The sequence below is a fragment of the Monocercomonoides exilis genome, assembly GCF_001643675.1.
Source record: "Monocercomonoides exilis strain PA203 chromosome Unknown scaffold11-1913109, whole genome shotgun sequence".
NCBI lineage: Eukaryota > Preaxostyla > Oxymonadida > Polymastigidae > Monocercomonoides > Monocercomonoides exilis.
The window spans coordinates 1,646,746-1,671,825 of record NW_027150556.1 but is presented as its reverse complement, the minus strand read 5'-3'; the positions used below and the strand labels follow the sequence as shown (position 1 = coordinate 1,671,825).

General features: G+C 38.9%; 9 protein-coding genes across 9 annotated transcripts; 7 read left to right on the top strand and 2 right to left on the bottom strand.

Annotated features, from left to right (window-relative positions):
- Nucleotides 1–335: 335 nt before the first annotated feature.
- Nucleotides 336–1,178, top strand: MONOS_257 (small nuclear ribonucleoprotein D3). The gene is made up of 5 exons (XM_067872495.1): nt 336–432; nt 490–583; nt 635–706; nt 763–838; nt 905–1,178. Exons 1-5 carry the CDS (start codon nt 347–349, stop codon nt 946–948), a joined length of 372 nt encoding a protein of 123 aa, XP_067731746.1. The 5' UTR covers nt 336–346; the 3' UTR covers nt 949–1,178.
- Nucleotides 1,179–1,303: 125 nt separating this feature from the next.
- On the top strand, nt 1,304–2,640 carry MONOS_258 (pre-mRNA-splicing factor 38B; the record flags this gene model as incomplete). The annotated part of the gene is made up of 6 exons (XM_067872506.1): nt 1,304–1,689; nt 1,741–2,052; nt 2,089–2,203; nt 2,303–2,337; nt 2,474–2,585; nt 2,617–2,640. Exons 1-6 carry the CDS (start codon nt 1,337–1,339, stop codon nt 2,638–2,640), a joined length of 951 nt encoding a protein of 316 aa, XP_067731745.1. The 5' UTR covers nt 1,304–1,336.
- Nucleotides 2,641–3,189: 549 nt separating this feature from the next.
- Nucleotides 3,190–3,483, top strand: MONOS_259 (uncharacterized protein; the record flags this gene model as incomplete). Its single annotated transcript, XM_067872517.1, has 1 exon — nt 3,190–3,483. One exon carries the CDS (start codon nt 3,190–3,192, stop codon nt 3,481–3,483), a length of 294 nt encoding a protein of 97 aa, XP_067731744.1.
- An 86-nt stretch (nt 3,484–3,569) lies between these two features.
- On the top strand, nt 3,570–4,508 carry MONOS_260 (uncharacterized protein; the record flags this gene model as incomplete). The annotated part of the gene is made up of 1 exon (XM_067872529.1): nt 3,570–4,508. One exon carries the CDS (start codon nt 3,570–3,572, stop codon nt 4,506–4,508), a length of 939 nt encoding a protein of 312 aa, XP_067731743.1.
- A 144-nt stretch (nt 4,509–4,652) lies between these two features.
- MONOS_261 (putative 60S ribosomal protein L18a-2) lies at nt 4,653–5,704 on the top strand. Its single transcript, XM_067872540.1, has 5 exons — nt 4,653–4,685; nt 4,762–4,941; nt 4,996–5,125; nt 5,194–5,303; nt 5,391–5,704. The coding sequence occupies exons 1-5, from the start codon at nt 4,683–4,685 to the stop codon at nt 5,490–5,492; spliced, it is 525 nt and encodes a 174-aa protein (XP_067731742.1). The 5' UTR covers nt 4,653–4,682; the 3' UTR covers nt 5,493–5,704.
- On the bottom strand, nt 5,669–7,079 carry MONOS_262 (diphthine synthase). The gene is made up of 8 exons (XM_067872551.1): nt 6,929–7,079; nt 6,820–6,873; nt 6,694–6,764; nt 6,484–6,635; nt 6,338–6,415; nt 6,238–6,277; nt 6,098–6,189; nt 5,669–6,032 (listed from the first exon to the last, which is right to left on the bottom strand). The coding sequence occupies exons 1-8, from the start codon at nt 7,064–7,066 to the stop codon at nt 5,794–5,796; spliced, it is 864 nt and encodes a 287-aa protein (XP_067731741.1). The 5' UTR covers nt 7,067–7,079; the 3' UTR covers nt 5,669–5,793.
- A 615-nt stretch (nt 7,080–7,694) lies between these two features.
- MONOS_263 (uncharacterized protein) lies at nt 7,695–14,427 on the top strand (the record flags this gene model as incomplete). The annotated part of the gene is made up of 3 exons (XM_067872561.1): nt 7,695–7,761; nt 7,824–14,035; nt 14,165–14,427. The coding sequence occupies 3 exons, from the start codon at nt 7,695–7,697 to the stop codon at nt 14,225–14,227; spliced, it is 6,342 nt and encodes a 2,113-aa protein (XP_067731740.1). The 3' UTR covers nt 14,228–14,427.
- Nucleotides 14,411–15,673, bottom strand: MONOS_264 (putative Leucine-rich repeat-containing protein). Its single transcript, XM_067872572.1, has 4 exons — nt 15,539–15,673; nt 15,273–15,436; nt 15,038–15,214; nt 14,411–14,976 (listed from the first exon to the last, which is right to left on the bottom strand). The coding sequence occupies exons 1-4, from the start codon at nt 15,645–15,647 to the stop codon at nt 14,590–14,592; spliced, it is 837 nt and encodes a 278-aa protein (XP_067731739.1). The 5' UTR covers nt 15,648–15,673; the 3' UTR covers nt 14,411–14,589.
- Nucleotides 15,674–18,361: 2,688 nt separating this feature from the next.
- On the top strand, nt 18,362–24,353 carry MONOS_265 (uncharacterized protein; the record flags this gene model as incomplete). The annotated part of the gene is made up of 1 exon (XM_067872583.1): nt 18,362–24,353. One exon carries the CDS (start codon nt 18,362–18,364, stop codon nt 24,158–24,160), a length of 5,799 nt encoding a protein of 1,932 aa, XP_067731738.1. The 3' UTR covers nt 24,161–24,353.
- Between the last annotated feature and the right edge of the window lie 727 nt (nt 24,354–25,080).

The following is a 25,080-nucleotide window of genomic DNA, read 5'->3' as shown; positions in this document are numbered from 1 at the left end:
AAATAACAAATATTTTAAACAAATATATCTTGCAAGTAAAAATCCATACTCGTATATATTATCCAAATCATTCGCTTCAATGTGCTGTAATTTAGGCTCCATTGGTCTTTTGGAAATATTTCTCAATAAATCAAAAAATAAATACAATTAATAAAAAGGAATTATAAAAAATAACCAAGATTTGATAAAAGTTTAAATAAATTTTATTTTCCCTCATACATTTATATAAAGCTAATGAAACTTGTATCTTTCACTTTTAATCGCTCTTTACTCTTTAAAATAAAATTTTTTTAAATTAATGATCTTATGATAATTATAAAATTTATTTATACCATAAGCCATTTTAATGTCAATTGGAATTCCAATAAAGCTTCTTCACGAAGCAGAAGGACATATTGTAACAATAGAATTGAAAACTCATGAAACATATAAGTTTGAGAATTCGTATCTTGGATGTTTTTATATTAATTTGATTATTTATTGACTCAGAGGAAAATTAATTGAAGCAGAAGACAACTTCAACTGTAGACTTGAAAACGTATTTCTCATTCAAAGAGACGGTTCAGCTAATAGATTAGAAAATGTTTGCTCAACGATTTTTTTGTGAATTATCAGTTTATCGTGAATAATATAGGTTTATGTTCGCGGATCACAAATTCGATTTTTCATCATGCCATCAATGCTACAGAATGCTCCAATGTTTAAGGTTTTGCAAACTTAAATTCCGTTATATTTAAAGAGTTAATTTTATTTTACTAAAAGAATCTTGATCCATCAAGAAAGAAAACAAAAGGAATTGGAATGGGAGTTGGTCGCACCCAAGCAAGCCAAGAAAGGAGTTTGTTATTTTTTATTTTTTCATTGCTAACGCTGTGATGTTATTGTTATAATTATTATTTAAAAGTGCGGCAAACAAGAGGCGGAAGAGGCGGAAGAGGTGGAAGGTAAATGGTCAAATATGGAAACATTTCTCTTATTCTTCACACAACAGCAAAAAATTGAGTGTATTGCAATAAAATATTGAATACATTACTCTCAGATTTTTGCTGATTATTTTTTTGATTCCACTTTCAGAACACCACATCTCCACTTCAAACACATTCACAATTTATCCTCTATTTTTTTTCAAAAGAATGGAGGGAATAATCTATAACTAAATGACAAATGTATTTTAAAAAACATCTTTTTTCACACTTTTTCTTTGCAGAATTATTCCTTTTTAATAATCATAAAAATTAATGAAAGTGAATTTTTCCTTAATCGTTTTTTTTTCTCAATTCTTTGAATCGATCATAGTGACCATTGTTTGCGCTCAAGGTTGTTGTGATTGGAACACATGGCATTTCTTGGCCAAGCACCTCCTTTGTATCAACCCGCAGTTTTACCTGTTCCGGGAATCGTGCAGACGATCCCGACTGGACAATTGCCGGTTGGATATTCAACGAATCTCTCACAATTTACACCTCTTTCTTCTACTTCAATTCCTTCTTTTCCAACAAGTATTCCAGATAACGCATACACGCCTGGGGCCGTAATTGATGCAGACGAAGAGTTGGAGCCTGATTTTGACGCAGACGGAAAGCGTTTGAAGAAAAAAGATGAAGTACCAATTCAAGTTGACAGCAACTACAATCTTGATTCGGTGCTTTCTGATGCAATTTTGAGGTCAGAGTACTTTAAACAATTATAGTATGCAAGACAATTTTGTTTCGCTTCAATAATTTGTTTTCCTTTTTTAAGCGAAATTAAAACTTATCACGAAGTTTTAGATGAAATAAAAAACGAAGTTCATAATCTTGAGCCGTATGTTAGAGATTTTGTGAATGTTCCAAGTACTGCTTTCACACTTCTTTACAAGCTATTTACCATGAGGCTTACCACTCGACAACTTCATGGAATGATCCAGCCAAAATCTCCGGTGTTTGTTCGAGGGATAGGCTTTTTATATATAAGAGTTGCGTTGCCTCCTCAAGATCTTTGGAAATGGATGGAGCAATATTTGGAAGATGAAGAAGAAATTGTGATAAGTACTCGAGGAGAAGGAAAGAAATCGTTTGTGTTTTATGGTAAACATTCAAATTTTAATAGTCCTTTGATTAGCTCAATTGGTAAGTTTGTTAAAAATCTTTTATTGGATTATCGTCACTTGGAAATATTTTTCAAGCGCTTGCCGTTGTCCATTAAAAAAGATATTGAAACCAAAGTGTGCAAATTTTTGAAAATTCTTTTTCATTATTAACTTTGTAATTCCTCATTTGATCATTCTTTATTTGATTATTCGCAAAAATATTGTTGCTTTTAGATTGCAGAGCGTGAAGGAAGAATTGTTAGGAAAATGTGTGCATCTTATTTAACAGTTTTATGATTTTTATTGTTATATTTGATTAACTTTATTTTTTATTTTTTTATTGTTTTTGCATTTGTGCTGCATTTATTCATTCTTCATTACATGATAATTACTTTGATAAATCAGTGACCGAGCCAAGGCAGACAAAGAAGCAAGAGAAAAAAAGGAAAGAGAACAGCGAGAAATGGAGCGTTTAGAACTGGCTGGGATAAAGTCCTCTGTTTTACTCAGCAAAAAGGTATTATAATTTCAATTTGTTTTTTTATTAGAGCCATTTTTTGGCTTTTGTTTAAATTATATCTTTTTTTTTTATTTTTTTCAATTTTCTTTTGTATCTTTCTCTCTCTCTCTCTCTCTCTCTCTCTCTCTCTCTTTCTTTCTTTCTTTCTTTCTTTCTTTCTCTTTCATCCTTATTTTATTATATTATGAAAACACACAATATTATTTCCGCACTTATCTTTTCGTTGAATGGATATAATGACACAATCTTCCTCTGTTTGGTAACTGCTTTGAATGAACTGTCTTCATCTGCTGCATTTTGGTGTTATTCCAATTTTATGTGGCTCCTCCCTCTCAAACACACACACACAAACACAAACACAAACACTCATTCAAATACATAAATAAATACATACTCTGAACAATGTTTTGTATTCTTTTATCTCTTTCTCTTTTATCATTATGTTACAATTTGCCATATTTATGTCAATATGTATATATGATCTCTTGATATGCCTTTCTTCCTTGTCTTATTCTTCCTTCTTTCCTTTCTTCTTTCTTCTCCCTTTCTTTTTTCTCAATACACCTTCTATTAATCTCAATCTATTTATAGACTCCAAGCGATGGGCAGAGCAAAGCAGGCAGAGCTGAAAATGAAAGTGACAGCGAAAGTGACAGAGAAAGAAGCGAATCTCCTTCAAACAGAGAAGAAGATGAAAAAAGGAAGGAAAATAGAAGCAGCAGCAGCAGTAGTGGTAGAAGAAGCAGAAGAAGCAGAAGCAGAAGTAGAAGAAGAGATAGAGAAGAAGACAGCAGATCGCCAAGTGATGAAAGAAGAGGGCATTCACATCGAAGAAGAGAAGACAGACACAGAAAGAGAAGCAGAAGCAGAAGCAGAAGCAGAAGCAGAAGTCTGAGTAGAAGTAGAAGCAGAAAGAGAAGAACAGCTAAAGAGCATCAGTCAGATGAGGAAGAATCGTATGAGAGAGAAAGAAGAAGGAAGATGAGAGAGAGAAGAAGACATTATGATGATGATGAGGAGGAGGAGGAGGAGAAGGAGAAGGAGAAGAAAATGGATGAAGATGAAGAAGAAAGATATCGTCATCGACATCATCGGAGTGGAAGAAGAGACAGAACGCCAAGTAGAAGCAGAAGCAGAAGTCGAATGGAAAAGAGGAGTGGGAAAGATAGAGATAGAGACAGAGATAGAGAGAGAGATAGAGAAAGAAGAGATAGAGAATCCAGACACAGCAGAAGAAAAAGCAGAAGTAAAAGTCGGAGTAGAAGCAGAAGCAGCAAAGATTCTGTTTCTCCGATTAGGAAGAAGCCTCGTTATGAAGATGAAGAGGAAGAAGAGGGAAGAAAAGAAAGGAAGGAAGAGGAAGGAAAGAGAGAAGGGAAAGAGAGAAGAGATTCTCATAGGAAAGAGAATGAGACGGAGCCAGGTGAAATAGCAGAAGAAAAAGCGAAGAAGAGCAAAGAGGAAAAAGAAGCAGGAGAAATATCAAAGGAGAAAATATCAACAACAGAAGGCAGTGTTAATAGAGGAGAGGAAGAGAATGAAGAAGGAGAAGGAGAAGAAGACGAAGACGAAGCGACACGGTCTGCTTTGGCCATTCTGGCCGAGCGGATTCGGCTGGAAAAGGAGATGAAAGAGGCGATTGCGCAGCAGCAGAAGGAAGAGATGGAGAGGAAGAGGAGGAGAGAGGAAGAGTGGGAGAGGGAAAAGGAGAGGAGAAGAGGAACAAAGGAGGTTGTGTTGGATATCAGAGGCAAGCGACATGAGAGAATAGAGGAAAGAAAAACAAAGCGAAAGGCTGAGGAAGAAGAAAGAGAGGAAAGGGAAGAGAGAAATAATAGGGGCATTTCATCGATTTCAAGAGAAGAAAAAGAAAGGATGGAAAGACTTCAAAGACTCAGAGAAAGGTATGGCGACGCATGAAAAAAAAATGAATTGTTGATATTTTTTTTTATAATTTGACTTCTTTTTTAACCACTTCTACATTAATAACAAAAGTTATTTAATTTGATAAAACAAAGAAAATCATGATCTTCCCACTAATGTTTCACAAACATATTCCCACAGTGGCCAGCAGATCAGAGTGCTCCAAAAAAGATGGTGTGATTTCTCAAAATTTAAAAGGTGTTATGAAATTCTAACTTAATATTTTTATATTTCAATATAAAATCTATAGCTGAGACAATACGAAATTATTGGGAGACATTATCCAAACTCAAGGATACAAAAGCCAAAGTTGTACAAGATGAAAATCTTTGCACAGAATGCAGTTGTTGCACGATCAAAGTACAACTACTACATGACCCGTCTTCAAAAGACAAAGAAATCAAACTGCCAGATTCTGAGGATCAAGCAGGTTTTTTTTCTTTTATTTCTTTTCATTAATTTTTAAAAAATAATCTTTTCATAGATTGTTGAGAAAAGACCACTCCAAGTGAAAAACTTTGGAATTCTTTTGAGATTCGAAAGTCGTACAGGTATTCACAATGTGTACAAGGAATACAGAGATGTTACTCAATGTGGAGCCGTGCAGCAGATGTGTATGCAAAAATAATTATGATCATCGTTTTTATTACTGTGTTGTTGTATTTTATTTTCATAATTTCAGACAACGAAATGGCATCACGTCACGCTGCCCAGAAGACTGGTATTCATATCATCTCTGTTGTTCGTCTTCCAAGCAAATCTTGCAGACGTGCCAATGTTAAGGCCTTCCACGTATGATCATTTTATTTTTGTGCAAACTTTATGTTTTTATTTCTATTTGCAATTGTTTTGCAATTTTTAAAAAATAAATAAAAACAGAATCCTGACTTGAAATTCCCTCTTCTCCACAGAAAGAGAAGACCAACAACACGCGACTACAGAACTGTCTTCAAGGCCAAGCGTCCATCCACCATCTGGTAAATTTAAGTATTTTTTTGCACATCATTTTTGCATTCTGATCAAGAAGCAGAACATCTTTGATCGTGTGGAAATGAAATTCTCTACAATTTCTGCTGATATTTTTTGTACAGATTGTTGATTAAAAATTGTAGTTGTCCGTGTTCGAGCCTTGTTATTAAAATTTATAAATATTTGAATTTTGAAAAATCTAAAATTCAATTGTTGAAATTGAATAACACTTTTTTGAAATGAATCAAATTCAGGAAATGTGAAGTTTGTTAAATACGTATAAAAAATATAAAGAATTTGATATTATCTGAGTTTAATCGTCCTCTTTTTTATCTTCTTCCTTTTCAAGAACAAGATCAGATTCCTTAACAGCAAAGTGTTGAATCATGATATTTTCTTCCTCAGTGACAGTTTTCAAGCATGGCACAATAAGCGAATGGAGTGGACCGCCAAAATCAACACGGAGAAGATCAGATGCCTTTCCGGCAACGATGCGCTGAGTGGGGCATCCTACACGAGCAAGTCCAATGCAGAATGTTGAAGGATGGAAAACTATTGTAAAAGATAAAATGAATGTTTTCAAAAGCAAGCTTTTCAAAACAATTATAATTTTATACCGTCCATTTTTTTCTCTTCTTCCAAAGATAACAACTGCTGAATTGCTTGATTCACAGTCATAAAACGTGGTGGCTCAAAAATCAATCGACCTCTAAAAGACAAAAATCAACCCATTGAAATTGACTCAAATATATCAAACTTAATAAGATTTTCCATCGACTGTTCTTTAACTTTTATATCTATTGGAGAATCAATTCAAATAATTTATCATTATAATTTTAAGTTCACATTTTTCATACCAAGAAGGCAAAGTGTGTGCATCCCAGCAGCCATATTTGTTTTCATACGCTCATAAAAGCTATAAGGTCTCCATTTTTCTTTTTCATGAATGAAAAAACACGTGCACATTAAGTCAAACTTGCAAATATGCAATCAGTTAACAAACCTGTGAAAAATGGAATGCTTACGGTCAAGCCAAAATTATACAGGGATAATCCACAGCATCCAACTGCGGTCATAATACCTGCATTGTGTATTGATACGACTTGGACATTTTTTTGGATAGCTCTAATGTTAAGATCACAATGAGTGGTTGCACTTTTATTCCAATTTTTGAAATATTAAAATATTTGTTTGTAAAAAGAAGTATGCAAACCAAAACACGTCTCCAACAACAAGAACAGCAATTTCATGTGTTAAAGCTTCGTCGAGCATTGCTTCACATTTCTACATTGCGCATAATGAATATTTATTTCATATTTTCACATAAAAGAAGTTTTACCTGTTCGATAAACAGTCTATCTGCTTCTATCACTTCTCTTCCATATAGTTCTTCCTATATTTTTTGATGAATCACTCAATTTAATTCAAGCATTTCTCAAAAATCACACCATTTCTTTACGTGTATCCTGCAGTATAGACGTGTAGCTCTCAAGATAAACTTTGTGAGCACGCTTTACAATTTCTAATCCACGAACAGTAATATCTTTTGCATCTCCAAGTCCTAAGCCAATTAAATATAAAACCATTTTTAGAGTTTCTGTATTTTAATATTGGTTTCATTAAGAAAAAAGTCTTGTTCCGATTCAAAAAGAGCGTTTCATTTTTTTCTATGGCAAATACTATTTTATTTTGAACAATTCACTTTTTATTTCATCCAAATAATTTTAATAAGGGACAATTTATGAAAATTAAACAAGTGTTTAAATAGCCGCAACCAAGACATTGTTCAACTTCAGTGCAAAATGGAGAGAAAAGAAACTTGGAGGAAATATTCACGCCTCCTCCCGAAAACTCAAGATGGTGGATTGGTGTCATATCCGGAATCTCTTGATTTTGGAGTTTTGCAGAAAGGAAGCTTGTATTCCATTTCCTTACTCCTTGCCATGAGACCTGGAGCACTTGAAACCCCTTATGTTGAAGTTTTTCCTTGCAGTCATCGGTCTATTGAAATAAAAGAGGTATAATATAGATTTTTTTTCATTGTTTTTACACAAATTTTAGCCAACAATAGCTCCTATAACAACGCTTGAAATATTGCTATATGCTTTTCTGCCTTCGAAGTTAACGACGCATCTTCGTATCAGGACTCAAAAACAGACTTTTTCAATACCAATAACAGCAAGTTTGTTGCATCATTTTTTTATTCGATAAGTTATGTCTCTTTTTCTAGCAATTGTTGATTGCATGTCAATGGATTCCATAAGGTCAACAGTATCTTCTGGTTTGCTTTGTTTTTTCATCGTTGAAAGAAAATTTCGTAAAATCGATTCAAATTTTATTCAGAGATTCCTTTGGATCTTCGAACTCGTTTTATACGTCATATCACAAGAGATTCTGCTGACGGGGAACATTTTCCAAGTGCTCCATCTCCTCCTCCTATTCGAGCAACATCACCCTTGACAAGCTCGCCATTTGATCGATTTATTCCTCAAGGAAATCCTCAACCTTCTTCATCGCCATTAGCACCCTCGCAGCAAAAAATAATTCGGATTGCCTTTGGTGCATCACACGTTTCAAAAAAGTCTCAACAGCCGGCAAGCAAAGAATCTTCGCCATCTGTTCAAGCTTTGCATTTGCAACAATCTTCTGGTGAGAGAAAAGAAAACACGAGATCAAACAGAATAGGAACAAATTCGATTGACCGTGTTGAAGAACAACAAAAACAGCGAAGTCTTTCTCCATTTAAAGTCAGTGGTGATGAATCCGCTTCAAATAAAGCTTCAACTCCATCAGCTGTTTATCCTTCTCAATTTGCAGCTGCTTATGCCAGCCCTTCTGCTTCAGCTGATCCATTTCTGCATTCAACTTTGTCAGAAGAGTCAACACCAAAAATTGAATCATCGTCAACAACAACAACAGTAACAGAATCACGTTTATCTTTCTCCTGTTCTTCAGACAGCACTCACACAGAAGCCACAAACACAGTCTCAGCTAAGAGCTCGCCCATCGCCCATCCAAATATTCCTCGTCTCAACCTTCACCCTTCACAAGTCACCACGCCAAAGCCCTTCATGCGTACTATGCTAAACCCACTCGAACATGGTAGCTCTTTCACAGTCCAACCACAATCAACATCTACAACCACAACAACAGCATCATCATCATCAGCAGAAGCATCAGTATCAGAACAGACCGAAGATCCGTCTTCTTTGTCTTCTCTTTCTTCTCCGAAGAGTCTGAAGGGGAAGCCTAAGCCGTCTGTCAAAGTGGATCTGGGGAGACTTGTCATCCCGCCATTCAATCCGAAAAAGAAAAGCACAGAAGAAGAAGGAACTTCGGTGAAATCCTCATCAAAATCACCTGTTGTTCCTCCGCTCAAACTGAATTTTAAGACAATTGAAAATTCTGCAGCTGAATCCAAAAAAGGAAAACTTGATACTTTTGAAGGGAAAGAACATAAAGCTCCACAAGAAGCAGCTGCCAAGGTGGATCTTTCGAAGTTTATTGAAAAGGACAGCGAAGAAGAGGAAGATAACGACGATGTGGATGATGACGACGACTTCTCATTTGACTCAACAAGCGACAGAAGCGGAAGAAGCGACAGAAAGACCCAAAGCAAAGCACAATTTCCTTCTTTTCCAATGAAAAATGGACTGCTGAGCGGGAAAGAGAAGGGATCTGACAGCAGCAAGTCGTCTTCTCCGCTGCTGGCTGCGAAGAGCCCGTCGTTAACGTCGCATCGAGTGCCTTTGCTCAATCTGCAGTGCTCAGCGATGTCACAGTCGGTGCAGAGGATGCAGCTGAACGGCAGTCAAAACAAGCAGAATGGAATGAGGAAGATAGAATTGGGTGGGGAAGGAGGAGGAGGAGAAGAAGAAGGAGATGGGGGAAGAGAAGGGAGGAAAGGAAAAGGAAAAACAGAAGCAATTAATGTATTGCCTTCAACTTCAACTTCATCATCATCAACTTCTTCTTTTTCTTCTTCTTCTTCAAAACAACCAGTCACTCCAGATTTATCTCGATTCATTGAGAAAGACAGCGATGACGATGACGATGATGATGACTCCTTCTTTGGCGATGGAAGTGACAGCAGCAAAAGTTTAGGTGAGAAAAAAGCAGATGAACAGCAAAAGACAAATGATTCAAAACAAAATAGACAAAATAAAGTACCAGCTATTGATTTATCAAAGTTCATTGAGAATGACAGCGATGATGATGATGATGATGATGAAAAGGATCCATTTGAAAAAAGCGAAGAAAAAGAGAGGTTAAAGAATTCCAGTGAATTTAATGCTTCTTCAGCAAAGCAGACAACTTCTTTGGAGAATCAACAGAAGAAAGAGGGAAATGTTAATATTTCTCAAACAAACAAAAATGGTGCTTTAACTCCACAAATGATGAACAGCTTATCCCGTTTCATTGAAAAAGACGATGAAGAAGAAGAAGAAGACGATGACTTGTTCGATGTGGCGGATGAGAAGAGAGAGAAAGAGAAAAGCCAAAAAGAATCAGACAAAATAAGATCAAAACAAGATTCTGATATCAAATCAAATAACATCAAAAACCTTTCAAACAGCATTTCAAACAAGAAAAAGTCTTCTTCCTCCTCCTCTTCTACTGCTACTACTACTTCCACTTCTTCTTCTTCTTCTTCTTCTTCTTCTTCAAAGCCAAAACCGAAAAGGAGCGCCGGAATGCTCATCACACCCGACATGATTGCATCTGGCTGCATCCAATTTGGTTCTGGCGGCAAAATTCTTCCTTCCACCTCATCCACAAATACCCCTTCTTCTTCCCCTTTTTCTTCTCCATTTTCTTCTTCCTCTTCTTCCTCCTCCTCCTCCTCATTCCTTTCACCTCAGTCTCCATACAAACTGCTCCCTTCACCCCAAAAGAGCCCTTCTTCCCTCTCCTCCACTGCCTCTCCTCTTCTCCCTCTCCACCTCACCCTCAACACCACCCCAACTGCCCAGCCGCCTCAGTCCACTCACCACTCCCCTCAGACACTCAAGCCTCATCCATTCACATCGCCTTCTTCCTCCAACACTTCTTCTTTGACTCAATCTCCTTCTCAATCACAACCTGTTTCTCCCTCTGCTCCTCCCACATTCGCCTCTCTCATCAGCACATCGCCTTCCTCCTCATCTTTCTGCTGCTCATCTCTTGTCCCTTCCTCCTCCACCTCTTCACTCACCCTCCTCTCCCCTCAAACATCCACCCCTAACTTCCACTCCAAAATCCACTCACCTTCCCTTCCTTCCTCTCTTCAGCCTTCTCCCCTCAAGCCAGACACAGCCTGCCCTCCTCTTTCCTTCACCTCCGGCGCCAGCACGTTGAGAGCGCCTGTTGCCGCTGGGCAGATTTGGAAGAGAGGAAAAGTGCTAATTGCGAGGCAGCACACCTCCAACACCCTGCGGTCGATGACGTTGACGCCTGGGATGAGGCCACTGGGCAGCGGGGCACTCACTTCGAGAGGGGAAGAGGAGTGGGTGGAGAGGAGAGAGTGGAAGGAGTGGATGGACAGAGACAGTAGAGGCAGCGGTGATTTGAGTGAAAGATACGAGCGGCTTGAGCGCAGCCACAACACCGCTGTGCTTCCTCAGTCGCCCCAACAGCAGCAGATGCAGCTGATGGAGGCTGGGCCCTTCACAGACAGAGACCACACGCCGAAGGAGAGGAGGAGATACGATGCAGCCTTTGAAGATGGCAGGGATCAATTCACAGCAGCTAAGCCACTCACGACATCTCCTTCGTCTGCATCGCAAGGGCAGAGCATCCTGAACAGCATGCAATCTGCTTCAGAAGGAGAGCATCTGTCTGTTCAACAGGAAGGAGCACTCAGCAGCGACAGGAGGTCAGTGAATGGTGTGCAGCCACAGGACTCGTTCATTTCGCCCACTTCGTGTGATGTGCTGGCATCCTTTCCGTTTCTTGCGAAGTTTGTGGAGAAAGAGCAGAAGAAGGAGAGGAGAGAAAGCGAATGTGCGGCTGATGCAAAGATGAGCGGTGGTGTGCTTTCAATGCAGCAATCTCATCAACAACAGAATCAACAACAAATGAATGGAGAAAGCGAAGTGATTGAAGAAATCCCTGATGACGAGTTTTCGAGTGACGATGACGACGACGGATTTTTCGGCCCAGCGAATGAGCCGCTGAAGATACCAGAGCGTCTGAAAAGAGGGTCAGTTGCTGTGTGTTCTCCTCTGGCAAGTGAAGGAGCAACACCTGTGCCGTCTTCATTTGGTGGCGGAAGTGGAGATGAGTCAGACAGCTCTTCTCAATCAATGCAGACGATGCAGTCAACACTGTCGAGAGGGAGGATTGTGATTGAAGGTGACACTCGAATAGGGGAGAGGACGCTGACACGCGCAAACAGCTGTCTGGTGAATGCGACAGAGTCCAAATCAGCTGCGGCGTCTGCAGCAGCACTCTCTCCATACCATCGCCGCCAGACCACACTGCTGTCTGTCCCGTCGTCTCATGTGCCTCCCTCGTGGGCCATGTTCGATGCCTCCTCTGCCTCCTCGCTCTCCACCATCCCTTCTCCTTCCTCGTTCTCCTCTGGCCCTTCTACCCCGTCCTCTTCCTCGTTTCTGTCGGCTCGCCGCGACTCGGCTGTCTCCAGCGCTGCCTTCTCACGCAGCAGCGACAGAGACATTCTGAGCTTGTCAGGTGAGCAGGGAGAAGGAGACGACGCGTCGAAACTGTCGTTTGGTGGGTCAGATCTGACAGACCAGCAGACAGACGAAGAGTTTGGGAGGCAGTCGAAGACACTGCATGCCATCAAGAGGGGAGCAGATGGTGGGCATATGAGTGGGAATGGCACTCATTCAAGCAGTCTATTTGATCCATTTGAGAGGAAAGCAGCGACGCTGAAGGCAAGTTCATCGGCTGCGTCAAAGGGAAGGCTGAAAGCGATGCTTTTGGGGAATGAAACAGAAAGTGCTGAGAGTGACAGAAGCGACAGGGCAGGCAATGAGGAGCAGGAGTATTCAGATGGTAATGGAGAACATGACAGCAGCTCAAGAGCAAATATCGATACTTCTCTTTCACACAAATTGGAAGAAGAGGAAGCCAATAGGGTGAATCCGCATGCATCTCCTCCATTCACTTCGATTGGTGCTCTTCAATCGCAGATGTCTCCATTTGAGTCAGACAGCCCATTTGCCCAGCGCTCTTCCCAGTCCTCTTCCAACCTCGCCAACATCTCCTCTCTTCTCTCTCCACGCGATGTGCCTTCTCCCATGTCACCCCGCACGATGCGCCCTTCGCCTTCCTCCAGACACAACCTCGCCTGGCACAACACACAGGCACGACGAACAACCATCTCCTTGGCATCTCTCTCTGCCTCGCCTGATTCCCAGCTCTCCTCTGACCTGACTGCAGATAGCCTGGAGACTTCCACCCTGCACTCCGCACAGCCTGCCTCCTTCGCCTCGCCTTTTGGCTCCGAGCGGAGAAATTCTGTGGCGTCGATTGCGTCTGTCTCCTCGCCAGACTCCCTCATTCCGAATGTCAATATGAGCGAGCTGTTTCCGCAGGCCCCGCTGTCCTACCAGCCGAAGCAGGTCATTCTGAATACGCTGCGTTCGTGGCAGGAGAAGGACAGAAGCACCACGGGCAGCGAAACAGCGCGCACATACAACACACAGCGCGCAGGGACGATGAGGCGGGCGAAGACGCTGCGGAGGAATCAGAACGGGAACGAGACGCTTCGTCCGAACAGAAGTCTCGAAGAATGCTCTCCTCGTTCAGGAAGCGGGGCAGACACCGCAAGAAATGGGGATACGCTGCTCAGAAGAAAGAATAGTGTCAAAATTGGTTCTTCCACTTCTTCTGCTTCCACTTCTGCTGCTTCTGTTTCTGCTATCTCGGCTGCTCCCACTTCATCTGCGAATGATGGGAATAGAACAGAAGAAGCAAGTGATGCTAATGCAACTTCGTCTGATGAATCGATGAATGAGTCTGCAGAGGAAGGGTTCGATGATGATTTTGAAGCAGAAGAAGTCGAAGAAGAAGAAGAAGAAGAGCACAACTTCGATGATGAAGAAGACGACGATGACGACGATGACATGTTTGCAGGTGTGGAGATTGACTTTGCTGCCATTCGTCGGAGGAGAGAGAAAGAGAAAGCAGAGGCGATGCTGATGAACAGCTGGAGTCAGCACTTTGGAGAGATCCCTCCGCATTTGGCAGAGGAAGATGAGGCTGAGTGGGAAGACGGCAGCAAAGATGAGCACAACGAATCAACGTCTTCTCTCACGTCGCCCGCTTCGTCCACTGAGTCTTCTGCCTTTGCCTCGAATCCAGACACCGACTCTGAGGACGGCCACGACAACCCCCCCAACCGCCCCGTGTTCGACCCAATCGCTGGCAAGTGGATCGTTCCTGTGGAAGACGACGATGTGGTCTTTCCAGACGATGACGACGTGATAAATGAGAGATACACTGGCACTGCGGACTTCGAATTCGACGAGGCGGTCATGGCGCGCATTCGGAAAAGGGAAGAAAATTGGAAGCAAAGCGGAAATAAATACGGATTGGAAGATGATGAGGTATGTGGAAATTTTCGAAAAAAGCGTAATTCAGAAAAAAAATTTTTTATTTTTAATTATTTTTATATATATATTTTTTCTCACAATGTTCATATTGTTTATAATTCTATTTTTATGCTTGATAAACAGTTTGTTGAGAAGTGGCTGATTCCTGTGTGGAATTACTTGCGCCCTAACCACGCAAATGGATGAATTATCTTTATCTGCCGATGAACAATGATAAACTGTTCTGCCTAGTTGTCAAAACGGTTCATTGGTAGGCAGCTCTTGCTTCACATGTCATCAATATTTATATATGTTGTTTATGTTTATGTTTAATTTCTAATTATTTTTGGTTTTGAATGCTTTTTGTATGCGCAGAAAGTATAAGGATACTCATGTTGATTGATAAACTAATATTATTCATTTTGAGTAAATGAAGTGAATTATTAAAGTTAGAACGAACGTGAGAAAGCGAAAATGAGACAGAATTATTATGAAATGGTAACGGATGAATTGAAAGATTGATTGCAAATATCTGAATTGGGAGAAATAAAGCTTTGTGAATATTTTTATCACTTCTTTTTTGGCACAGCAGAGCTTCCGATTTTTCCCTTGTCGGACGGCGCAGGTTCGTCATCATCATCTTCAAAGACACGCTCTTTCTCTGCAAACGGAAGCCTTTCCTTCATTACTGTCTTCAGCTTCAATCTGTGCATTTCAAACCATCTTGAAGCAAGATCTCTTTCTCTGGGCGAAATTAGTGTTGAATCAAGTGTTTTCAATTGAGGAAGAGCAGCCACTGTTAGAATTCTGTAATACTTTAATTGATCAATGGGATTTCCGAACAAAACAAGCGTTTTAAGGTTGGGTATGTCTCTTAATTGAGCAATATCATTCCAATCATATATCAGATTCGACTGAAGATTTAATGAACGGAGCTTTGGAAAGAGCAGTAGTTCCTATGAAGATTGCACAAATTTATAAATATTTGCTTGAAAATAAAATAAAAGATTGCAAAACATTTTCGATATGCTTTATTTGATTGAAAGATAGGTCAAGTCCAAGAACTTCATCACTTCCTTGGACTAAGACTTCATCTAATGCTTCCTTTAAACCGGCTGCAGTTTTCAAGCTATTGTTTGACAGTTTTATTGATGTAGCTCGATATTTCCGTATTTCAATTATTTCTGGTTCCTTCTATTCAAAAAAAAAAATCATTTGTAAATATCAAAAATTTTATCAAAAGTGAAAATACTTTTTCTTGTATTTGCATCGAACTTTGAGCTTTTTTTTGGAATGATAACGGAGTGGACATTGTAAGTTTTGAAGTTGCTTGAGTTGTTGGTGGAGGTGTTTCCGGCTTTTTTTCAACTTTTTGAAGAATAACATCGCCAGAGCGGGCTTCTTCCTTTGGAAGATCTACAGATATTTGATTAGATAGTTTGTGCGGAATGAAATTCAAATTGTACCAGTGTTTTATAAAATATTTAAGAAAAATTGCAAATAAGTTTTTCACCAAACCGTGAACTGAAGTTATATTTAAAAAAGAAAAATCAACAGGCTTCATGCAAATAGTTGATCTGCAATCGATTCGAGATGATGTTTTCGATGGTTTTATATTTTCAGCCATTACGAAAAGAAAAATAAAATTGATCTAACGGTTTTTTTATTAAAAAATAAACCCAAAATATAAGAAATTGAAAAATCCTTTCAATTTGATACATAAAACATTCAATAATGTTTACGTTTGCAAGCTTCGAAGTAATTTAAAAATAACAATATATAGACATTGGTTTCAGTTTTCGAATATTGAAAGAATTATTTATTTTTGAACCGTTATCAATTGATCAATCAATTCTTTCTCTTCTTATTCATGTAGATTTATGCTCGCTATTTGCAACACATCAACAGAAGACAGTGTTTTACATTGATGAAAGAATGCGGAGATGTTTTCTTTGTTTTCGGAAAACATGATTGAAAAAAGAAAACAAATCAAAAAAGTCTTTTTTTCTTAAGATAACTCGTTTTTCAGCAATGATAGTGTTTATAATCAATATTGAAGATTTTCTTCTGCTCTTTAATTAATCTTCCGTTGTTTCAATCTCTTTTGAAATAAATATATTTATTTGAATGAAGTCGCAACACGATGGAAAAGCAAAGGAAAATGAACTCATTTGTTATGTTTGTTAAAAATATGTTTAATTTGAGGTTTTTTATGCCAGACTCAAATAAACATTACCAATCACAAAGATCAAGAATGTAGCATTATTTGTATTTTTCTATTCGGTTCCCTTACTAATATTTATTTTTTGTTTAGAAAGTCATATGATTTGGCTAATAATTCTGTTTATTCATATAAATTGGCTTATGTTGGTACCATCGGAAAAGAAATGTGGAATAAACTCGAAAATTGTGGATTCTTTTCACCAAGCAACAGATCAAAGTGGATATTTTCAGAAAATATCGAAAAGCAAATCAACTACTAATGTTGCAAATATCAATCAAAACGAATTTCGAGAAATGAAGTTATCCCATGTTTCAACTTTAAGAATATCGAAAGAATTCTGCTTTTTACAAAATTCGACAGTTTCGACAAGAAATTTGTTTTTTGAACTTTTGAATATTCCCGTTTTTGCTCGCATCGAAAAACAGTCGTTCTTTGAAGTGTTTGAATGCTGTTTTTTTTTGGAAGACAAAAGAATAAGGTCCATTTTTAACACAGACAACGGAAGGATATATCTTTGCAACTCAACTGTACTAATAAAACATTGTGACCAAACATTTGATTCAATTGTTTCTATTTCGAATGAAAAAACAGAACCTTTTTCTTCTGGTCTTGTGACTGTGAAAGATTGTGAATTTAATTCTATTGCATTAGGCTCTTGTAATCCATTCATTTCTTCGAGTAGTTTTGTCAACGTTGAAGTTCAAAACACTTTCTTTTCAAACTTAACAAGATATTGCAGAGATTCGTTAATTAATTATGGTCATTCGTTCAAAAGATTTGATGAAGTTTTGAATTGCGCTTTCAACAGAGTTGAATCACCTTTCAATGGAGGAATTGTAAAAGGATTAATGAATCAATGTGATGATTTTTTTTGCGAAAACTCAACTTTCACTGTTTGCATCAGAGCGTCAAACTTAAACATTTCTGGAAATGATGCAATGGAAAGAGAGCCAATTCCATCGGGAAATGCATCTTTTGAAGATTGCAGTTTCTTTAAACTTCGATCAGAAAGCGACTATGGCGGTGCTATATATTTTACGTCAGGTGGCTCTTTGGTTGCAAGGCAGTGTTCATTTATTAAGTGTGAAAGTTTTTGCGGAGGAGGTATAGCCGTAACAAATAGAAATGCAGACATAACTGTTGACTACTGTTCATTCATTGAATGCAGTTCTTCAGCATCTGGAGGAGGGTTTTACTGCAATCCAATGAAAAATGGATTTATCAGAAATTCAAATTTTTCCTCGTGCATAACAAGCCATATTGGAGCTGGATGTTTTTTGCAAAGACTTGAGATAAGTCCATTTGTTGAGTCGTGTTTATTTCAAAATAATATAAAAAAAACGACATCATATTTTGGAGGTTGTGGAATAGGAATACAGAACAAATCTCCTGCCACAATTAAAGATTGTCTTTTTAGCGGAGGTCAAAGCGAAAATTATGGAGGAGGTATTTCTTGGGATACTGATAGCGGACAGAATCCATCAACTGTATCTTTCTGTTTCTTTGAAAAAAATTATGCTGCACAAGGTGGACATGATGTCTATATTCACAGTGGATGGGACAATGTTGATAAAAGCAGCTTCATTCTTTGTAGAAGTTTAACTGACCAAAGACCAAACAGAGTGATGAAAGGTTCGACTGATTGCAGTCTCTGGATTCCACAGATTTATTTTAGTCCAATTATTGTTGATTCAAGTGACGGCATTGATCATCTTGCCTGTGGATCAAAAGATACTTTGTCAGAGTTGGGAAGAAGTTGTAAGACAATTGGTTTTTTTTCGAAAGTCGCTGATTCAACACTCGCATTAGTTCAAGTGGAAATAAAGTCAGGAACATATTTAGAGACATTTATTCAAATAAACGATTTGAACGTGTCAATGAAAGGAGAGGGTATGAATGAAACAAATATTATTGACTTTTTAGTGGATTCATTATGTCTTATTGACATAACAAGTGGTAATTGTTCGTTTTGTGATATGTGTTGGAAACGAAATGCAAATGCTTCAAATTCTGGACAATTATTTTCAATTAGTGAAGAAAATGGAATATTGCAACTGCAATCTTGCAAAATTACTTCATCAAATAACATTGTTGAGTGTCCATTCTCTAGTCCAATAATGTCGATTAGAACTGGAAACGTAACATTTTTGTCTGTGTTGATAACATCAATAACTCAACAATCGTGTGCAGTGATAAGTCTTATTGGAGGTGCAACCTTTCAAATTTCTTTCCAAAATGTTGAATTCACGCAAATAACAAGACATGTCGGGAACGGAAGTGTTATTGAAGGACATTTGGGTCAAGACAATAGGTTAGATATTAATGGCGGTTGTCTTTCTAACTGTTTTTCAAGCAATGGATGTGGAGGAGGAATTTGCGTTTGTTTAGCTGGTGATGGGGAAGTTGTGGTGAATGGAGCATGTGTGATTGATGGATGTGAGGCTGTGAATGTTGAAGGAAAAGAAGGGAGAGGAGGAGGATTATTTGTGGAGATGGAAAGCGAGGAATGCTTATTGACAATTGGGCAGAATGTTGAGTTTTCGAAAGTGAAGGAGAATGTGGCATCATATGGGAAGGATGTGTTTGTATCATGCAGTTCAGGGATATTGCTTGAGTCAAAAGTGAATACAAACACATTTGAATTTTTTGACTCAACAACCACTCCTTCAGATGTGTTGAGGCTGAGTGGAAGCGAGGATGGGAAAGAAGACGAAGTGATTCCACTGTTTGTGTATTTGTGTTCAATGGGATCAAAGCTGATTGTTGATGGAAGTGGAGAATGGTCACTGGATCACAGCCGATGTGGATTCGAGAAGTTTGGGTGTCTGACGATTGACTATTGCGTGAGTCAGAGAGCGAACATCAACATTCATGAAATCGAAGTTGCTTCTGTGTCTTCATTAAAGAATGAAATGAAAGTGGCTTCGCGTGATGTGAGTCTATCAGGAAAAATAAAAACAGTGGAAAAAGAGGGGATGAGAGTGGATGTGAGTGATGAAGGATCAATGAATCAAAACAGTCTTATTGAATGTATTAAATCACTTGAAATGAGTAATTTGTTATTTGTGTTGAATGAAGATATGAATGGAAGGAGAAGTTCATTTATTCACTCCTCATCATCAACAATCACAATCACCAGCTGTTCAATCTCATTTGAAAGTGGGGCATTGACCGATGGAAAGATAGGATACAGCATCATTGACATGGCAGGAGGGAATCTGATTGTTGATGGATTTGTGATGGAAGGACCAGTGACAATGAATGGAAAATCACCAATAACGATGACAAATGGAGTGAAATTGGAGATATTGAACAGCAGAGTTAGTGAAGTGGAAGTGACATGTGGGAATGGAGGAGGATGCTTGAATGTTGAGATTAAAGAAGGAGGAAGTACAAAAATTGAAGAATGCAATTTGTCATCAGTGTGTTCAGGTGGAAATGGGATAAAAGGAGGAGGAATTATGATATCAGTGGGGAATGGAGGGAGTATGGAAATGAAAAATGTGAAATTGTCAGGATGTAAAGTGCCAAGAGAGGATGTTGAGGAAGGAGGAAAAGGAATGGGAGGAGGGATGTTTGTGAGATTTCCAGAAGAAATTGGATCATTTGTGATAGAAGGAATGGAATTTGAAGGATGCAATGCCTGGAAAGGAAAGAATGTGTTTGTTTCAGGTTGGGATCTGATCGAGATTGTGAATAAAGAGAACTTCAAATGGGAGATGAGTTCAGAGGAGTTGGGATCATTGGATGAGTTGTGTGGATGGGAGAGGAAGACAACAGGAGAGGGATATGTGATTCCACTTGTTGTGTATTTGTGGGATAATTGGAGTGGGGATGGGTTTGTTTCAGTTGAGAAAGGAGGGGACTTCAGCGGGTGTGGGTATTCAGTTGCTCCATGTTCATCAATTGATCATCTTGTTTCATTGAGATTCTCAACACTTGAAACAGAAGAATCAAAGATCATTATTTTTGGTTCAGGATTGCTTCGAAATTCAATGTCATTTTCTTCATCATCATCATCATCATCAAACACACCAGTTGTGAAGATTGAAGGAGAAGAGAAAGGAAGTATTTTGAGAGTGAGTGAAATGGATGCGGAAGGAGATGAAGAGTCAATGATAGCATCAGATGTTCATCTTTCATTCGTTAACTTATCATTAAATTTGCCGAGTGAATTGGGGAAGCATTCATCACTCATTCACTCAGAGTCATCACCATCCTCCTCAGCAACTCTATCAATTATGAGCTGTTCGTTTGCTTGTGAAGATAAAGAGAAAAAGACGAAATATTGTATTTTGAAGGCGTGTAGGGGATTCATCACGATTGAGGATTGTTCACTTAGTCAATTCACTCTGGTAAAAGGGTTTTTGGAGTTTATGCCAGAAGTGGAAGCGATTGATATGGTGAATGTCACAATAACTGATACATCCATTTCTGGAAGAAGTTTGATTTCTCTGGAAGAGGAAACACAATCAAACAGGTTGAGTGAAAGAGGAATAAGAAATACAAAGACAATGATAAGGATGAATTACTCTTCATTCACAAACATCACAAGTGAGGAGAATAGAGTGTGTGTTGTGTGTGTGGACTCGTTCTCTATTGGTGTTAAATGTGTTATGGAAGGGTGTGTGCTAACGAAGTGCACGAGCATGAGGAGTGAGGAAGGTGGAGGAGTGAAGATGTGTCTAAAGAGTGGAGAATCAGATCTGAAAGTGAGTGGATGCTCGTTTGTGATGTGTGAGTGCTCAACAGGATTTGGAAGAGGTGGAGGCATGATGATTGATTCACTTGACCCGAATGTTGAAGCAAATCCCGCAACTGTACCACCACTTGGATTGAAGGTGGAGAACATCCGATTTGTGATGAATGATGCTTTTGTGGGAAAGGATGTGTTCATAAATTGTTTTTCGATTACAGAACAGGTGAATGAAACACTGTTTGTGCTGGACTTCAGCCAAGATGCTTTGAAGTCGAACAACTCAATATGTGGGAGGGATGATGTCGATAAAGTTGATGTTGATCTAATTCCGCTGATCACATTTTATTACTCTGCCCAGGTGTTTTTGAGCGTGAATGGAAATGACAGCAGACAGTGCGGAGCGCAGAGCAATCCATGCCAGAGCGTCAGCTGCAGTGTGAAGCACATCGAAAAGAATCTTATGAATGTGTTGTGGATCGATGGAGAATGCGTGATTGGTGGTGAGTGTCAGATTGGAGATATGAGAATAACTTCAATGATGAAAGCTTCGGCAACAATTTATTTTAAAGAAAAAATTGAAGAAATTGTGAATGAAAGGAGTGTGGCTGTGTTTGTGAATGAGTGCATTGTTGAGAAATGCAGATTTGTGTTTGGGGAGACATTTGAAGGGAATCATGAGAACGTTCTGAAAGAGAAGAATGGGAGATTGGAGATTTCAGTGTGCTGGTTCAGTTCAATAAGGAATGAGCAAGCGATAAAGAACACGATTGTGAGCGTGGAGAGTGGAGAGCTGAAGATGAGTGAATCATCGTTCAGTGGAATTCATTCGGTTGTGCCACTTCTGTCATTTTGCAGTGAAGGAAAAGTTGAGATGTTTGAAATAAGCATTTCAAATATAAAATGTGAAGGAGATTCAATTGTTGTGGGAGGAAAGGCAGAGGTGGAGATGAAAGAAATGAAAGCCAATAATATTTCGTTGATGAAAGGAGGAAGTGCAATGAAGGTTGAAGGAGCAGAAGAGGATGTGAGAACAGTGAACTGCTCATTTAGCAAATTCACAAATTCGAAGGAGAAAGGAAACATGATTCAGATAAGAGAAGGCAGAGCAGTGAGGATTGAGGCATGTGCATTTGATGGAGAAGGGAATGGCGAAGGGAGAGAAAAAACAAATGTGAAAATGAACAGGAAAGAGATCTGTGGATGGAATGGATCATTGATTGATGCTGAAAACAGCAATGTGGAGATGAGGGAAACAATAATCAGAAATAGCAAAGCAGGTGGATTGTGGGTGAGTGGAGGTTGTTTGACGATTGAAAAGGGAGAATTCGAGAACAATAATCCATTCATTGAGGGATATCCATCAGCTCGAAGGAATGCGATCTGCACAGAGAATGGCGAATTGAATGTTGTGAGTGTGAAAGGGGGAGATGGAATAGAGAAAAACGCATCACTTTGGATATTGGATGAAGGATGCAAATTGGGAGGGATAGCAGCTGAAAGAGCATCACCATTCTTTATTCCTGTTCTGGAGGATGTGAAGAATGCAACCCAGCCATCAGGTGAATTGGAGTTGATCATTCATGGGAAGCTGCTTCTGCCATGTGATTTGTCTGTGAAGATTTGCATGAAAAATGGAGATGAAGAGGAAATAGTGAGAAAGGGAATTGATGAAGATTGTTATGCTTCAGAGAATGAAATTCATTCAATTATTTCATCTTCAGAATTGGAGAAAGTGAGAGAAGAGACAGAAGTGAGCATGTGCATCCTTTTTGGTAAAGTTGATTCTGCTTCATCAACAGAATCATTCGTTCTGAAGAACAAAAGCGAAGCACAAACAAGTGGAAATGAAAGAGTTGTTAAAGGAGAAAAGAAAGAAAGATCGATATGGCCAATTATTGTGATTGTACTTGTTGTCATTCTTTTGATTGTTCTGATTATTTCAATTATTGTTACAATAAGATGGAGAAAACAAAAGAGAAGAACAGAAGAATTGGAGATCATTGTGGAGGATACGGTGAAAAAGGATCCAAAGCTGATTGAGATGATGACGATGGAAATGTCACCTGAAGAGAGATGGAGGAGAGCAGAGAGGGAAGCAGAGAAGAAGAATGATGAGAGGATTAAGAAGAGAATATATGAGAGGAATATGGAACATTCGGAGTCATCAGAGCATCTTCTATCTGAGAGTGACTCAACTGAATACATCCTTGGGAGAGATTCAGACAAGATCCCGGAGTGGATGTTGGAGAAAGTGGATGACAAAGAGGAAGAAGATGAAACAAGAAAGAGATCACCTTCACCATCCATCTCTTCCACTTCATCCACATCAACAACTGATTCAGATTCAACATTTGTTAGAGGGGAGGATCTATGTCCAACCACCTCGTCGATGTCGAATCTGGTGGATGCAATGGCATGCTCAGTTCCTCACGAGAAGTTGATTGTGGACTTGAGGGATTCGCTGTTCATGCTGCTGCATGGGAGGAACGAGAAGAAGGAGATGGCGATTGGCACTCTTCAGGAGAGGGAGCTGACCGGAGCACAGATCCTGTTCTGGGTGGCGAACGGTGCACTCCACTCATTTGACGAAATGGAAAACCCTCTTTCTTCTCTTGCGAATCTGAGTCCGCACATTGTTCTGTTCTCTGAGCACATGGTGATCACAATAGCGATGCACTCAGACTGCTCGTCAGACTCAGATTCAGACTCATCATCCATCTCATCATCAACTGTTGCGACATCTGCCAGCGATGATGATAGAGACTCTCTGCCCTCTTCAGCGTTTGAGGATGAAGATGACAACAGGAAGGAGTGCATGCGATGGAAGGCACCTGAATTGTTGATGAATAATAAAATGGGAGCAACAAAGAAAACAACTGTGTTTTCGATTGGGATGATGCTGTGGGAGTGTCTGACGCTGAAGGTGCCGTTTGGGGAGTATGAGGCAGAGATGGCTGGGTGGATGATCAAAGAAAGAGGATTGCCGAACATGGGAGTTGTTGAGAACAGCCAGCTGCGAGATGCAGTGTGCAGCATGCTGCAGTTTGATGCAGAAAACCGCCCACGGCTGAGAGACCTGAAGCGAGAATTCATCCGATACTGTCCGGCAAGCATGGCGACTTTCACTGTTTCGGATGCAATCGGATTAGAAGACAGCGGCAGATGTGGAAGTGGGAATGAGAGTGTGGGTGGGAGTGAAATAACAGAGAGAAAATGAAAAAAGAAAAGAAAAAAGTGAATGTTTGGAAGAAAACGATAATGAATGAAGAAATCAAGGTGTTGGAGGGTTATGTGTTAGTCTGTGTTCTTGATTTTTGTTTCCTCACAGAGGAAAGAGAAGACACTTCATTTTTGTGGGTTGAGCTTTTCCATTTCAACAATAATCTTAAAAAGCTAACTTTTTTTTCTGGATTTTATTTTTTGGCAACTTCCAACTAACCATTAAAAATTGAATCGTAATAATTTATGAAATAATGAAATTATTGTTTTCGTGTTTGTTCAAAGCAATTATGAAAATGAGCAAAAATGCACTAATAATTCATTTTTTTTTCTTAATTATTGAACGAAAAGTCTCAACAAAAGCTGAAATAGTAAGTTGAGAAAGTAATATATGAAAATATAAACTGTCAAAGGTTATTTTAATGATAGGTCTAGTACACCTCTGTGGCATAACAAAAGAAAATTGAAACTATGACAAAATGACTGACAAGATATATTTGATTTGCCAAAAATGGCTACTGATAATAATTTTTCACTCTTCATTATTGTGATAATTAATTTGAAAATATATAAATTTCTATACTAATTATTTTGAAAAAATCATTTGGCTGATCCTTTTTGAAATCTAGTTGGTTGATAATCCGGGAAAAAGCAGACAACCCGGGAAATTTTCTTAAAGATCACCCACTTTGTGTGTTGTTATGAAAAAACAACGAGAGAAATTTCACCTTCGCAGATTTATATTTTTTCTTTCTTCGTCTGAATATAGAAAGAATTCGACAAGGCAGTTAAGAATCCTAAAAATAATCCAAAAAGAAGGTTTCAGATCATCAGATGTGTTCAAGGCAGGATTGATTTCGAAGAGTGCACACTACAGAGCTGTTAAGGCGAAAATTGAACATTGAGACGTCGGAATAA

Excerpts from the sequence above, each read along its gene's own strand:
- MONOS_257 (XM_067872495.1), top strand. The coding sequence starts at position 347 with ATGTCAATTGGAATTCCAATAAAGCTTCTTCACGAAGCAGAAGGACAT. Across the intron at positions 584-634 it reads CAGCTAATAGATTAGAAAAT|GTTTATGTTCGCGGATCACA; the intron begins GTTTGCTCAACG and ends TGAATAATATAG. Across the intron at positions 839-904 it reads CCAAGCAAGCCAAGAAAGGA|TGCGGCAAACAAGAGGCGGA; the intron begins GTTTGTTATTTT and ends ATTATTTAAAAG.
- MONOS_261 (XM_067872540.1), top strand. Across the intron at positions 4,942-4,995 it reads AGATTCTGAGGATCAAGCAG|ATTGTTGAGAAAAGACCACT; the intron begins GTTTTTTTTCTT and ends ATCTTTTCATAG. Across the intron at positions 5,126-5,193 it reads TGGAGCCGTGCAGCAGATGT|ACAACGAAATGGCATCACGT; the intron begins GTATGCAAAAAT and ends TCATAATTTCAG.
- MONOS_262 (XM_067872551.1), bottom strand. The coding sequence starts at position 7,066 with ATGGTTTTATATTTAATTGGCTTAGGACTTGGAGATGCAAAAGATATT. Across the intron at positions 6,874-6,928 it reads AGGATACACGTAAAGAAATG|GAAGAACTATATGGAAGAGA; the intron begins GTGTGATTTTTG and ends CAAAAAATATAG. Across the intron at positions 6,636-6,693 it reads GTTGTTGGAGACGTGTTTTG|TGCAACCACTCATTGTGATC; the intron begins GTTTGCATACTT and ends TTGGAATAAAAG.
- MONOS_264 (XM_067872572.1), bottom strand. The coding sequence starts at position 15,647 with ATGGCTGAAAATATAAAACCATCGAAAACATCATCTCGAATCGATTGC. Across the intron at positions 15,215-15,272 it reads CGATGCAAATACAAGAAAAA|AAGGAACCAGAAATAATTGA; the intron begins GTATTTTCACTT and ends TTTTTTGAATAG. Across the intron at positions 14,977-15,037 it reads AAATAAAGCATATCGAAAAT|GAACTACTGCTCTTTCCAAA; the intron begins GTTTTGCAATCT and ends CAATCTTCATAG.